General features: G+C 38.9%; 1 protein-coding gene across 1 annotated transcript; it reads right to left on the minus strand.

Annotated features, from left to right (window-relative positions):
• Window positions 1-27: 27 nt before the first annotated feature.
• On the minus strand, window positions 28-7,545 carry LOC110881820 (50S ribosomal protein L19, chloroplastic-like). The gene is made up of 4 exons (XM_022129970.1): window positions 7,361-7,545; window positions 428-506; window positions 231-361; window positions 28-133 (listed from the first exon to the last, which is right to left on the minus strand). Exons 1-4 carry the CDS (start codon window positions 7,543-7,545, stop codon window positions 28-30), a joined length of 501 nt encoding a protein of 166 aa, XP_021985662.1.
• Window positions 7,546-16,496: the final 8,951 nt, after the last annotated feature.

Consider the following 16,496-nt stretch of genomic DNA (forward strand, 5'->3'; position numbering starts at 1 on the left):
AAACCAAACTGACCCGTTTAGAGGTTATTATTTTTTAAGCGCGTTCATCTTGTCCCTGAGATAATAAAGCTTCGCCCTTCTCACTTTCTTCTTGTCCAAAACCTTTATCTCTTTCACATTTGGTATCATCAAACCATTTATTTCAATATAATCATCAACAACGTGTAAAAAACTAAAAATAACCATTTTCTGCTGTTAATTTATGCAAAACAACATATAAATCTTACAGAGGTAATAGAGATTCAACCCCAACTCCTGCAACAAGTCTTCTTAATCTGATGGTTGTATTTAGACCCACATTGCGTCCTGCTATCACGATTCCTTTCACTGTTGATACACGTCTCTTGTTCTCATGCACTTCCTGTATTTCATGGTTTATATAAGTTTCAAAAACGATAATAACCGCAAATAAATACACTGTTGGTACCAATCTGAGCTGGATTATATAACCTGGCCTTATATCAGGTATTTCTCTTTGCGTGCGCACTTCCTCCACTGCTTCTCTTGTTGTTTCAGTTCTGTTTATACATGAAGGAAAACAATAAAACATACCTGTTATAGCAGACAGTGCGTTTGAGAATCCAGTAATGGAGTTCGACATGCTTGTCATCTTGATCTGGTTCCTCCTTAGGGTACTGACTAATGATGGGGACTTAGAAAACCGAAAAGGGTATCAGTTAGGAGAGGAGGTCGAATTATGATGTTATGGCTAATGGGGTGTGTGTAATTGTGTAACTGAGTAACCCCTTAACCTCCACATAACTCTCCTTATATAAGCACCCAGGAGGAAACCTAATTAGTTAATAAGGGTAATATGGTCCATCAACAATTACCAACTAATTATTTAATAGGTTCTAATATATTTTGATCTCTATCATGTAAATGATTATGATGGCTATAGATTAAATATTAATACATAATATATTTAATCTTACATTCTCCCACTTAGCCGAGTAATCATTTACTATGAGTATTAGATAAGCCTGATCAGGAGTTAACACTCATTTTAGCCTTAAACAAGTACTATAGCAGAAAAATACAGCCGTTGAATCATTATGCGACTCAGGACCCCCATTAATCATACTATAGCCTTAATTTAAAATCTAATCGTCATGATCAAAATACGCGTAAGTCCTTTGTTTGACTTGTAACTTTATTTGTCTATATGCCATTATACCGGTTGAACATATTCTAACAGACATACAAAATCAAAATGAGGAAATTTCATTAATCATAAACATAAGCTAGTACAATATGCTCAAATAAGGTCTTTACTAAATCCCATATTCCGAACATGTTCTTCATAAACCTTAGGAGGGAGACCTTTAGTCATCGGATCCGCAAGCATATTCTTAGTACTAATATACTCGATACAAAGATTATTTTCCTCAACTCGTTCACGTACAAATAGATATTTTGTATCGAGATATAAACCAGCTCCAGTCGAACTGTTACTGTTCGAGAAACTAACGGCAGCTGAATTATCACAGTAAAGCTTCAATGGTCTAGAAATGGAATTAACAATTTTGAGTCCAGTGACCAAGTTTCTAAGTAACATTACATGACAGGTTGCGTTATAAACGGCAATGTACTCTGCCATCATTGTGGAAGTTGTGGTCAACTGTTGTTTATGACTCTTCCATGAGATAGGGCCGCCTGCTAACATAAAGATATAACCCGAAGTGGATTTCTTGTCATCTTTGCATTTGGCAAAGTCAGAATCAGAATAGCCCACCACTTCTAAATGATCACTTCTTCTGTAAGTCAGTTTATAGTCTTTCGTCCCTTGCAGATATCGAAGAACCTTCTTAGCTGCTTTCCAGTGATCTAGGCCAGGATTAGTCTGATAACGGCCTAGCATTCCAGCAATATAAGCGATATCTGGACGTGTACAGACTTGAGCATACATCAGGCTCCCAACTACTGACGCATAAGGTATCTGGCTCATTTGCTCCTTCTCAACCTCTGTTGTCGGACACTGGAATGAACCGAAAACGTCTCCCTTAACTACTGGAGCGACGGAGGGTTTACACTGTTGCATGTTGTAACGTGTAAGGACACGATCTATGTAGGCCCTTTGGGACAATCCTAAAATCCCTTTGTTTCTATCTCGGTGAATTTCGATGCCAATGACGTAAGAAGCATCTCCAAGATCCTTCATGTCGAAGTTATGCGAAAGTAACCGCTTCGACTCATGCAACATGTCTAAACTATTACTTGCCAATAGAATATCATCTACGTAAAGGACAAGTATAGTAAAGTTACTCCCACTCATCTTGAGGTAGGTGCATTGATCCACTTGATTCTTCATAAAACCTTGCCTCTTCATGACTTCATCAAACTTGAGGTACCACTGACGTGATGCTTGTTTTAACCCGTAAATGGATTTCTTCAACTTACAAACTAGATGCTCCTGACCCTCAGGTTTAAAGCCTTCAGGTTGTTTCATGTAAACATCTTCGTCCAAATCTCCGTTAAGGAAAGCGGTTTTAACGTCCATCTGATGTAACTCCAAATCAAAATGAGCTACTAGGGCCATAACGATCCTTAATGAATCTTTACGAGAGACAGGTGAAAACGTCTCTTGATAATCAATTCCCTCTTTCTGAGTGTAGCCCTTTGCAACCAATCTCGCTTTGTAGCGTTCAACGTTCCCATTCGGATCCAGTTTTGTTTTGAACACCCATTTGCATCCTACGGGTTTGACTCCGTTGGGTAATTCTACCAAATCCCAAACGTCATTTTTCTTCATGGATTCAAGCTCATCAATCATTGCTTTATTCCATTCAGAAGACTGATCACTGCTAATGGCTTCATTGTAAGAGATAGGATCATTGAGCTTTCCGGGATCCATTTCAGTCAGGTAGGTAACATAATCATCCCAATTAGTAGGCCTTCTTTGCCTAGATGACCTCCTGAGTGGATTATCGGGTACATCGTTGTCTTGGTTTTGAGCGTTTGATGTGCCTTCGTCATGAGGTATAATGGGTTCTAACTGTGGAGGTGAGTTTGGAGTTGGTGCAGTAGCTTCAGGTGCAGTAGTTGCATTGGGTACAAGAGGAGTAATCCGGGTAATGGTAAGCGACGAGTCTCTCCCCCCCGCGTCTTGTACTTCTTGCAATTCTTCGTAAGGGTTGGTACTGCTCCCACTGACCTTGAAATCCTCCAGGAACGCGGCACGCTTGGTTTCAACAATACGGGTGACATGGGAAGGACAATAGAAACGATAACCCTTCGAGTTCTCAGGATACCCAATAAAGAAACAGGTAACTGTTTTAGGGTCAAGTTTCCTTAGGAAAGGATTGTAAAGTTTTGCTTCAGCAATGCAGCCCCATACTTTCATATATTTAAGACTCGGTTTCCTTCCTGTCCAAAGTTCATAAGGAGTTTTAGGGACAGACTTAGAAGGAACTCTATTGAGTATATGAACAGCTGCTTTTAACGCTTCAGTCCAGAGGAATAATGGTAAATTAGTGTTGGCTAATATACTGCGCACCATGTTCATAAGGGTACGGTTTCTTCTTTCAGCGACACCGTTCTGCTGAGGTGTACCAGGCATGGTGTATTGGTTGACAATCCCCTGGCCCTTACAAAACTCATAAAATGAACCAGGAGCTTGACCCACATCAGTATGTCTTCCATAATATTCACCGCCTCTATCTGATCTCACAACTTTAATTTGACGATCTAATTGCTTTTCAACTTCAGCCTTATAATCTTTAAAAGTTGTAAGAGATTCAGATTTCTCCTTAATAAGATACAAGTACATGTAACGAGAATAATCATCAATAAAAGTGATAAATGAAGTATGTCCTGTTATGCCAGCGATTTGGTAGGGACCACTAATGTCAGTGTGAATAAGTTCTAATAAATTAGAAGTCCTAGTGGCACCTTTCTTATTCGCTAATGTCATTCTACCTTTAAGACATTTGACACATGTTCCAAAATCAGAGAAATCGAGAGGAGGTAAGACTTCATCCTTTACGAGACGATTTAATCGTTCTTTTCAAATGTGGCCTAAAGGCTGATGCCACAACATGGATGAAGTCTCTAAGTCTCGTTTCTCTTCCATCTTTGTGAGTGATTCATTAATGTTATATGACAACAAAGATTTGGAAAAGTTATCTTCTAGTTCTAATCTATAGAGACCACCATCCAGAACACCAGTACCATAAAGAACAGAATCATAGAGGATAGAGAGTTTGCGATGGCCATGGGAAACAATAAAACCGTCCATGTCTAACTTTGGTCCTGATACAAGGTTCCGAGTTACCTCAGGAACATATAAGGTATCATAAAGTTTAATACATAAACCAGTTTTCATAACTAATTGTAATGTCCCAATGGCCTTCACTTCTAATTCTCGATCATCCCCAACCTTAAGCGTTCTTTGGTTTCTTTCCAGCTTCCGGATTGAAAGGAATCCCTGAGTAGAATTGGTAACATGAACCATAGAACCAGAATCAAACCACCAAGAATTAGCAGGAACACTTAAATTATAGGACTCAAGTATCATAAAATAATCGTTACCTTTCTTAGCCAGCCACTCCTTAAAGTCAGGGCATTCCTTCTGCATGTGTCCTGTCTTTTTACAGAACTTGCAGCGGATACTGCCTAAGGAGTTCTTAGAGCTGGAAGGTGCACTTGTATTAGAATTAGGCCTTTGTACTTTTGAAGCATCCTTCCTCTGATAATTGTTCTTCCTTTTCTTAGAATTGGAGGTAGTGAAGTTTGCAACATCAGTATGGCGATCCATCCTCATACGCTCTTCCTCCTGCACGCACATAGCGACCAGTTCACTCATTGTCCACTTGTCCTTCTGAGTGTTGTAATTGATCTTGAATGCTTCAAAGGACGAAGGAAGCGAAGTGATGATAAAATGAACGAGGAAACCATCACTGATTTCCATTTCCAGCCCCTTCAGCTTATTGGCCATGTCATTCATCATCATGATGTGCTCGCGAATGCCGCTCCTCCCATCATACTTAGTAGTCACCAGCTTGAGAATAAGGGTACTAGCGTGTGCTTTAGACGTCCCCTTGAACTGCGCCTCCACATAAGCCAAGTAGGTTTTAGCATCTTCAGAATTAGGAATAGCTCCCCTGATAGCATTGCTTATGGACTGCTTCATAAACATGAGACACATGCGGTTACACCTAGTCCACTTTTCATGAAGTATCTGCTCAGCAGCAGTACTCTGAGTGGTAAGGTCCGCTGGCTTATTCTCCCTTAAAGCATAATCAAAATCCAGCAGCCCAAGCGTAAGCATGAGAGCATCCTTCCATGCAGCAAAGTTATCACCAGTGAAAGATGGAATCCCCTGATTGGGCGCTGATAGTGGAAATAAGATGAGCAAGTTATGATACTAAGGAAGAAGTCCTAATGTGATCTAAGGGCACGTTAAACTAAGGCAGGCATAAATAATGACCATTTTACATTATGAAGCTGTGATATTGTCTATTACTAACATCAAAATAATAGACTTAGTTAAAATTCTACTTAAACGAAGACAAAACAACTTTGGCCAGAAGTGTAATCATTTAAGCATATGTGCAAAGTGGTTGTAACAAATCAGCTTTGGCCAGAAATTGAAATAATCACTTTAGTTATGCATTTGTTAAGTATGCCATCTATGAAAGAATTAAATCAGCTTTGGCCAGATATTAAAACATTCATGCTTATGATGCACACTTAACATAGCTTTCGTAATACTTGAATGATAAGTAGATGTATCAAGTCAGCTTTGGCCATAAATGATACATCAGAAGCTCATTCAAGTTAAGCTATTTTGGTTTTGCAAAACATTACATTATCTGATTCTGATTATTTAACTAATTAATTACAAAACCAATTATCTAATAGCAAACCACCCGTTAGCGCGGATCGAACTCCGCGGTGAGTTCGCTGGTTCATATTAACTGCTTAATGAAATAATAGGATTTCGGACAAGTCTTGACATTTTATGAACACTCATGATTTCGGATGTATTTCGGATGATTTCGGATGAATGATTCCGGATGAAATATGCCTTGAAATCATCCGAAATGATTAATGCTTAGTCCGAAATAGTTAGTCCGAAATGATCCATGATGGTCCGTAATGATCAGGCAGATGTTGATCCGTAATGGATGCTTAGTCCGAAATGGTTAGTCCGAAATGATCAGTTGTTGATCCGTAATGGGTTAACAATGTTCATCCGGAATGATCAGATAGTTGCTGATCCGTAATGGGTGAACAATGTTCATCCGGAATGATCATCCGTAATGATCATCCGAAATGTGTTCCTCAAGCTGTCATATCCTTAATTTAGGCAGTTAATAATGATAAGATTTAAATCCGAAATCTTAGGGATTATGGGATTGAGTTTCCTGTTTAAATGTTAATTATACTTATCCGTTTATTCCGAAATTTATATCCATTAATAGAAAAACATATTTTCAAAAATTTAATTAGATAAAATGGATCAAACAGGAACAAAAACACCCAATAATCCGAATTCATTCCAAAACTAAAGGAATTTTTCGAATTTAATCAAGAACTCATGATGAACCCTAAATCAGAAAATTCAAACATTCATCCGAAATCAAGACTGATGATTTCGGATCAGTTATAATGGATAAATGTCTGATCCGTAATGGATCCGAGATGATCCGGAATGACATCTATTTCATCCGGAATGGCATCTCGGATGCAGTTATATGAAAACTTCATCCGTGATCCATCCGGAATGATATTTCGGATGGCAGAAAACGGATTCTGTTATAGTTTTCAAGTCTGTTTTCCAGATTTAATCCAGATTTTTGGATGCAAAACAGAACTGACTAATCAACATATGCTCTGATACCACATGTTGGTTCAGTTCTGTTTATACATGAAGGAAAACAATAAAACATACCTGTTATAGCAGACAGTGCGTTTGAGAATCCAGTAATGGAGTTCGACATGCTTGTCATCTTGATCTGGTTCCTCCTTAGGGTACTGACTAATGATGGGGACTTAGAAAACCGAAAAGGGTATCGGTTAGGAGAGGAGGTCGAATTATGATGTTATGGCTAATGGGGTGTGTGTAATTGTGTAACTGAGTAACCCCTTAACCTCCACATAACTCTCCTTATATAAGCACCCAGGAGGAAACCTAATTAGTTAATAATGGTAATATGGTCCATCAACAATTACCAACTAATTATTTAATAGGTTCTAATATATTTTGATCTCTATCATGTAAATGATTATGATGGCTATAGATTAAATATTAATACATAATATATTTAATCTTACATCTCTATCAAGTATCTGCAAATAAATTACAGTTTTAACACAACATAAAAAAAAAACGTTACAAAAGGGTAAGTATGCATATCGGCCTGCCTGCATTATGTGTGTCGCTGTTTTATCGAGCCTTTTGAATTTGATGCGAGGTACAACCTCCGTGGCAATAGTAGAAGCATCTTGTGATTCAGATTTCTGTGATTCATCCAATGTTGTAATGCCTCTGGTGGTCAAACGGGTCAAAACATGAGCTCCCCAAAAAAGCCTGGTTTGCATTCAGATTTCTTGTAGTGTTTATTGGGCTATGCGTCAGCCTAATATTGGGTGGCTTTTTATAGATTTTCCAAAATTAGTTTGTGTGTTTTAGTTGAATCAACTAAAAAAATATTGAAGGCCTAATGACGGCACACAGTCACACTAAGGGGAGTGGGGTGGTCCGTGATGGCAACCCATCACTCGTTTTTTATAGCACACCGCCGCCACCATTTCCCTCAGGCGTGGAAGAAATAACGCGTGGAACTTGGCAAATTTGAACGTTGGACCTTTAATTTTTGACCGTTTTGTAACGGTAAACTTAAATAAAAAAAATAACCTTTAAACCCTTTATATATACTTCTCCATTTTTAAACATTTCACCCACACCAAAACACAAACACATTTCACACAATCTACATCTTTCTCAAATGGAGTTTCCTACGGATTCGACGTTTCCGATGGACAATGATAGCGATACCGAGTCGTCTTCCGACAATGAGATGCTAAAATATTTTGTGTCGGTGTATAACGAACTTGAATCTAGTTCGTTGGCCCAAAGAAGAAGATGTTAGACCGTGATCGTATATGTGCCAACGAAGTGTTAATGAACGATTATTTTGGGGAGAATCCGCTCTACAATGCTGAAACGTTTAAAGATTGTTGGAGACATCGAAGCAAGCGAGGAATGGTTTCAAGAACGTTACGATGCGAGGGGCAAACCAAGTTTCACGCCAATACAAAAATGTACGTCCGCCATTCGGAAACTAGCAACAGGTAACCCTCCCGATCAATATGATGAATACCTAGCTATGGCGGCCAGAATTTCCCGTGAATGTCTGCAATTTTTTTTTTGCAACGCAGTCATTAAGTTGTATGGTAAAGAGTTTTAACGTAAACCCACGAGCCACGACATCTCACGTATTTACGCCACACATGAGGCTAGATGGCATTTTCCACGGATGCTCGGTAGCATCGATTGTACACATATCGAGTGGAAAAATTGTCCAAGAGAGTTGCAAGGGGCGTATGTTAGGGGTGACATCAAAAGACCAACCATCATACTATAAGCGGTGGCGTCGAATGATTTATGGATTTGGCATTCATATTTCAGTGTTCAAGGTTCAAACAATGACATCAATGTGTTGCACACGTCGCCGTTGTTTCAAACCGTAACAGATGGTACCGCACCCTTCTCTCCATTCTATGTTAACGGACGATATTACAGACGAGGCTTTTTTCTTGTGGATGATATCTACGTATCATGGTCTGTTTTTGTGAAAGCTCCTTCATTTCCTGTCGAGGCTAAATAAATCGTGTTCAAAAAATTACAAGAATTGGCAAGAAAAGATGTTGAGAGGGCTTTTGGTATTTTAAAGGGTAGATGGGGGTATACTACACCGACCGGTTCGTGCGATGAACAAGAACTCCATACATAGCATAGTATATGTATGTATCATTGATGCGTGTTAGTGTATATATGTTTTTAGATGTTTATTTAAGCCCTTTTTACACTTTTAGCCAAGTTTTAAATTTATAAAACACGATATTTACTAACACTAAGCACACATATGGGCAAGTGCACCCATCGTGGACGTAGTATAGTGTTGGTAAGATACCGAGGTCGTCCAAGGACACAAGAGCTTTTAATACCGGTTTATCCTCAACGTCTAATCAAATCAAAAAGTTAGAAAAATGTTTTAAACTAAGAAAAATAAAAACTAACTAAATGCTGAAAAATAAAAATAAAATAAAAACAGATAGACAAGATGAATCACTTGGATCCGACACGTGTATTAGTATAACCTTTGATTATTTTCGCACTTTTGCACTTGTTTAAGAGATTATCTTAGTTATTGTAGTAGGCCCCTTTTTCGAAGGCGACGTTACCCTCAACCCAGTAGTTTGAGTCAGCAAGGATACAATCCTAAAGGGTCGGATTATTGAAAGATAATGAATTAAGTTATTAATGCAAATTATGGTAGGCCCCGCTTTCGGCGGTGACGTTACCCTCGGCTAAGTAGTCTGAGTCAGCAGGGATACAGTCCTAAATAGCCGGGTTATAGTATTAATAGTAGTTAGCTTATGAGGGGGTCAAAGAGTTTGGATCCCCGCCATCCAATACCTATGGGCATTGAAGGAGATCCTACTAAATTTGACCCAGGTCCCAAGCAGGACCTCTAAACGCTGAACAAGGGCAAGACCTTTACCAAACCGTTCCCTTAACCCCCGACCAGGTAGCCAACATACCTCCATATAGACCGTGGAGATATGAATGGTGAAAATCTTTTATTTTATATAGACAGTAAAATAATGCCAAGACACCACGGACAAACGATAAGGAAAGATCACCTTCAACATAAGTAACTAGTTATTAAAGTCATTAATACAAAACCAAATAAAAAGTGCAAAAGATTAAAAATAAAAAGTATTATACTAAACACTTGTCTTCACCAAGTGATGTAAGAGACTTAGGCAAACATGGCCTTGATTGTCAAGAACTCTTACGATCAATCTTGGATCCCGAGACGACTCACACACTCTATGATGGACAATGGATGATGGTGGTGGATGATGGTGTTATGGTGGTGATGGGTGGTGGATGAAGTGTGAGAGAGGTGGTGTGCCAAGGGATGAGAGAGAATGAAACCAAGCTCCTCTATTTATAGGCTGAACAGAACGCTGGACACGGCCCCGTGTCCGCTGGACACGGCCCCGTGCCCGTCTGACATTCTCTCTCTTCATTAATTGTAATTGCGAATTACAATTAATGCGCCTGCTGTACTTTCAACACGCCCCCGTGTCCGCTGGGCACGGCCCCGTGGTGAGCAATGGAAGCTTCTACTGGTTTGTCTTTTCTGCTGCTTCCTGGGCACGCCCCCGTGTTCACTGGACACGGGGCGTGTTCAGACTTCTGTTCTCTTCTCTTTGTCTTGGGAGGTGCCGTTGAGGGTCCGGGCAGTTTACTTTTGTTCCTTTTCTTGTATTTATGATAGAATTAGTGGTCTTTTTGCTTCTTTTGTGATTTTGAGCTCATTTCATCCTGAAAATACAAAAGGAAGACAAAAACACTCTTTTTCCAACATTAGTACTTAAAAAGGGTTAGTTTTATGCCTTAATTGATGTGTTTTATATGTTGCATTTTACACACATCAATCATATTGCACAATATGATAATCAAAGAAGATGGACGTGCAATATCTCCGGATTGGGTGTCGGATCCTCATACACAAGTTCAAGTTCCAGAAAATATCCAACAAGACTTGCGTGATGAAGAAACTCACTTTCGGTTGAGATACATTTAATCGAACTAGTAGGTTCTTTAGGTTTGGAGTTTCATGAGTCGAACGAGGAGTAGAGTTTTTTTAGTATTTTTTTTTAAATTGTAGCCTAAAATATTTTTAGTATGTTAAATTGAACTAGTATGTTTTAATTTTAATGAAATTTATAATTTTAGTGTTTTATTGTTAATTTCTAATTTAAAAAAAATTAAAAAAATTTGTGAGTGATGGAATTCCAACACTAGTGATGACCACCGCCACTAAAAATTGCTTGTGAGTGATAGAATAGTGGTTGATGACATGGCGGGACTTGATTGGATGCTTGTGAGTAATAGAATTCCATCACTTGTGACCACCTCCACTCCCGTAACCTAAACATCCTTGGTTCGATTCTTACTCAGGCTAGCTTAACCTTGTGATTTTCTTCGTTGTTTTATTTTCTTTTTTTAGATATTTTAGCTTTAGGTTTCTTTTTTATTATTAACGGCATTTAAATTTTGTTAAAATTTGGCTTGTCACTCGCCCCGTTCAATCAAATTTTCTACGTGTAATGAATAGAAACAATACCGATCGAATTACCGTTTCGTTTCATCACACTGGGTAATGTGGAAAAATTGCTGGCTCTCGACGAAGTGCGAGCTTACTTCGACTCTAGTCTAATTGAAATTGCAACTCCATCTAGAGCCAACTACATTTTTATTTCAGAATGTATATATTAGCTTTCTGGTTACGTTTACACACTCAACTCTAAGCTAAAAAAATGCGAGCCAAACTGTTACAGCTAGTTTAAAAAATATTGTAAACCGTGAATCGAATCATGTTACTCTTACCCGGCCGAATCCATTGATTTGACTCGGTTTATAGTTTATACAATCCGATCAGTTCCAGCGTTTATTGAACAACCCTATTATCAAAGTCTTCGACTCCATTTTCCTCCATGACAATTTATTCTTCAAGATCAACAACCCCCAGTGTGTAGTCACCATCTTAGTTTCAAACACGTGTTATTGTAACACCTCGTAAATTCGTGTCGAATTATATAATGACACGTGTCCGTACTCTCAAATATGCCTATTAATTGGACGAGAGGGACTAATTTTGCCAAATTATGAAAGTATGAATGTGGAGGGACTAAAGGTGTCCACATGCCAATTTAAGGCCCCTGAGTGCCACTTTACGGACCGTAAGCCTTGGTGCTTACGGACCGCAAGCACATTTTATTTTTGATTCTGAGTAACGGATACGGACCGCAAGGAAATATACCTTACGGTCTGTAAGGGGTTTGAAATTAGTGTGCGCTTACAAGGCTTACGGACCGTAAGCCAGAAGGCCATACGGTCCGTAAAGGACTGCCAGTGTCAGAATTTTGTTTGGAGGCCAAGAAACTCTGCCCTTGTGCCACCTTTCTAGCACATTGCCACCTTGAAGCTGCTCTTAACACGTCCATACACACTTGGAATGATCTTAGATGAGCTCTAACACCTGTCTTGATCCTAATCCAAGCTCTTCAACTATAAATAGACCCTTGATCATACATTCATACTTGCACCTTTCACATATTTCTTCTCTACACTCTATTTGGAAATTCCTGATCATAAAGGAGTATCCATCAGAGTTCTAAGCATTCTAAGGATCACTTGTAAGTGTTCCTTTCCAGCTCTTTTCATTTTTATAGGCTTTTATTAGCCGAAAGTCAAGCAAATTGACTTTTGCTTTGACTTTCGGTTTAGACCATTATGGTTTAGCCATTGTTCGAATCGAACATGGCTACGTGATCATAATAAGATAGGTGTTAATCTCATAAAAGGGCACCTCCTAGAAATCACGTTAAGTTGGTCAAATGACGGGTCAAAGTTAAGTTAATTAAAAAGTCAAAAGGCAGATTTTCAGAAACTTTATAAAATGAAGTTGTAAATGTTTAAACTTATGTTTTTGACACTAAATAAGTTAGTAACTAATATTAGAACATGTATGAACATGTTCAGCCAGTCATTTCCAGTTTATGTTGTGGTTCGCAACCGAAAGTCGAGCAGTTTGACTTCTGCTTTGACTTTCGATTCCGACCCGATTTAGCAACTTTAGCTACTGATTATTAGTTGTATTATGATCATATTATAGTGTAGTATAACTCTCTGTGGTTATTGATGTGCACAAAATGCAACATATAAATTACATCAATTGTGGCATAAAACTAACCCTTTTTTAGTACTAATGTTGGAAAAAGTGTGCTTTTGTCTTCCTTTTGTATTTTCAGGATTAAATGAGCTCAAATGAACAAAAGAAGCAAAAATACAGCTAAATCTAACATAAATACAAGAAAAGGAACAAACGTGGCATGCCCGACCTCCTGACAGCATCTTCCCAAAGCAAAACAAGAAGACAGAAGACTGAACATGCCCCGTGCTCAGTAAGCACGGGGGCGTGCCCAAGTGTCAGTAGAAAAGACAAAGTGATAGAAGCTTCTACTGCCCACCACGGGGCCGTGCTCAGCGGACACGGGGGCGTGGTCAATTGTTGCAGACGCATTTAATGAAATTGCGAATTGCAATTAATGAAGAGAGAGACTCGGATGGACACAGGGTCGTGCCTAGGCTTCTGTTCAGCCTATAAATAGGAGTGCTTGGAGCTCTTGCAACTGATCCCTTGGCACACCACCTCTCTCACACTTCACCCACCACCCATCACCATCACAACACCATCATCCACCACCATCATCCATTGTCCATCATTGAGTGTGTGAGTTGTCTCGGGATCCAAGATTGATCGTAAGAGTTCTTGACAATCAAAGGCCATGTTTGCCGATGAAGACAAGTGTTTAGTGTAATACTTTTTATTCTTAATCTTTTGCACTTTTTAATTGGTTTTGTATTAATGACTTTAATTACTAGTTTCTTATGTTGAAGGTGATTCTTCCTTATCGTTTGTCCGTGGTGTCTTGGCATTATTTTACTGTCTATATAAAATAAAAGATTTTCATCATTCATATCTCCACGGTCTATATGGAGGTATGTTGGCTACCTGGTCGGGGGTTAAGGGAACGGGTTGGTAAGAGTCTTGCCATTGTTCAGTGTATAGATCCTGCAAAGGACCTGGGTCAAATTTAGTAGGACCTCCTTCAATACCCAACGGTATTGGATGGCGGGGGTCCAAACTCTTTGATCCCCTCATAAGTGAAACTACTATTAAAACTTTAACCCGGCTACTTAGGACTGTATCCCTGCTGACTCAGACTACTTAGCCGAGGGTAACGTCACCTTCAAAAGAGGGGCCTACCACATTATGCATTAATAACTTAATTAATTATCTTTCAATAATCCGACCCTTTAGGATTGTATCCTTGCTGACTCAAACTACTGGGTTGAGGGTAACGTCACCTTCAAAAGAGGGGTCTACTACAATAACTAAGATAATCTCTTAAACAAGTGCAAAAGTGCAAAAATAATCAAAGGTTACACTACACATGAGTCGGATCCAAGTGATTCATCTTTTCTATCTGTTTTTCTTTTTATTTTATTTTTCAGCATTTTAGTTAGTTTTATTTTTCTAGTTTAAAAACCTTTTTTCTAACATTTTGATTTGATTAGACGTTGAGGATAAACCGGTACTAAAAGCTCTTGTGTCCTTGGACGACCTCGGTATCTTACCAAAACTATACTACATCCACGATGGGTGCACTTGCCCATATGTGTGTTTAGTGTTAGTGAATATCGTGTTTATAAATTTAAAACTTGGCTAAAAAGTGTAAAAAGGGCTTAAAATATACACCTAAAATATATACGCACTGACACGCATCAAGTTTTTGGCGCCGTTGCCTGGGACACAAGGATTTTAAGAAAGTTAGGAATCGGCGGCCTAATCATTTTTTCTATTTTATTTTTTATTTTTTTTAGGATTTTCTTACCTTTTCAGCTTCTGCAGAACTCAGCACGGGCTGTGCCCGCTGAACACGTCCCATGCCCAATCATTGGAACTGACAATCTTGTTTTAAGTCAGACAGTAAGCTGAACACGGGGCCGTGCCCACTGAACACGCCCCCGTGCCCAAGATTCAGTTACTGAACACAGAACCGTAAGATCCCGACGGTTGGTAATTTCTGACACAAACATGAGTGATAATGATATTTTTTACTTTCGGCACTCTTATGGTACGTGGTGTCAATTATGTGGTGGCGGTCATAAAGAATTAGAATGCTATTTTCTAAACTATAAGCCCCACTATATAAGACCCATCGTTTTCCGGTAGCCTTAAGAGGGGCGAAAGTAAAAATAATCCTTATCTCTCCCTTGAACGCGCTCAACCAGATATTCTAGGAGAAATGCTCCTCGACGAACTATTTCAACTAGAAAATCTAGTTCTTAATTGGTTAAAAGAACTTAAGATGGATTTCCTTAATTCATCTCAAGACGATGACCAAGAAGAATTGTTGGGTTCGCATTCAAACAACCTCGTTGCTCCCAACAATACCTTCCACTCTAGCGAGGACTTGGACGATAGTCGTCCCTGTGCCGATTGTGCCGTGAAGGACTCCCTATCGACTTCGTTCGATGCATACATAGACCTGAGCGATTCGGCATACACCTTCTTTAACGAGAGCCCGGAAAAGCGTTGGACTTGTCCACCTACATTTAGAATAGGAATCACCCTCACCGACAACCTCTTGCGTTCTTGTCTTAGTCTAGAGCAATTAAGGTATCTTAGGCACTTTGGGGTTGTTCCATCCAGTAACGAACCGCCCGATCCGGATAAGTTCCTTGATAATAGGCAACTTCCATAAGACAGCTTCCAGACACGGGGCCGTGCCCAGGTCAACACGCCCCCGTGTCCACCAAAAGATTCTCTTCTGATTTCATCAGAATACGAACAAAAATGTGTCAGGATTCTGTCTGCACACAGGGCCGTGCCCAGCCAACACAGGGCCGTGTCCAGCGTGCTGTCGTTTTCTATAAATACAACAGGTTTCCTGCTCATTTGGACCACTTCAAAAGACAGAGATTCCTGAGATCTTCACTCATACTATCCTAGGTATGTTCTAAAAGAATGTTCTCAAGAGCCATCTTGTCTTTTCCACTTTGTTCATTGCCTTCTTCCTTAATTTTTCAATCACTACCTCCATAACTAAGATAATCTCTTAAACAAGTGCAAAAGTGCGAAAATAATCAAAGGTTACACTACACATGAGTCGGATCCAAGTGATTCATCTTGTCTATCTGTTTTTCTTTTTATTTTATTTTTTAGCATTTTAGTTAGTTTTATTTTTCTAGTTTAAAAACCTTTTTTTAACATTTTGATTTGATTAGACGTTGAGGATAAACCGGTACTAAAAGCTCTTGTGTCCTTGGACGACCTCGGTATCTTACCAACACTATACTACGTCCACGATGGGTGCACTTGCCCATATGTGTGTTTAGTGTTAGTGAATATCGTGTTTATAAATTTAAAACTTGGCTAAAAAGTGTAAAAATGGCTTAAAATATACACCTAAAATATATACACACTGACACGCATCAGTTATACTACTTAATCATAATCAGATTTTGAGTTTTACACAAATTCTTATAATATGCCTAATAATGACCAAAATGCCCTTTTGTGCAGAACATGGTTTTAATCAATGATAAACATACAAAACGAATTACCTACTGATATGGTAATACAATTAACATGTTTTGGCAGAATGAACTTGTTTATAACATA

Source organism: Helianthus annuus, chromosome 9 (genome assembly GCF_002127325.2).
Source record: "Helianthus annuus cultivar XRQ/B chromosome 9, HanXRQr2.0-SUNRISE, whole genome shotgun sequence".
Classification (NCBI taxonomy): Eukaryota; Viridiplantae; Streptophyta; class Magnoliopsida; order Asterales; family Asteraceae; genus Helianthus; species Helianthus annuus.

Excerpts from the sequence above, each read along its gene's own strand:
- LOC110881820 (XM_022129970.1), bottom strand. The coding sequence starts at position 7,545 with ATGCAAACCAGGCTTTTTTGGGGAGCTCATGTTTTGACCCGTTTGACC. Across the intron at positions 507-7,360 it reads CACATAATGCAGGCAGGCCG|AAGAGAAGCAGTGGAGGAAG; the intron begins ATATGCATACTT and ends AACTGAAACAAC. Across the intron at positions 362-427 it reads ATATAATCCAGCTCAGATTG|GAAGTGCATGAGAACAAGAG; the intron begins GTACCAACAGTG and ends CATGAAATACAG.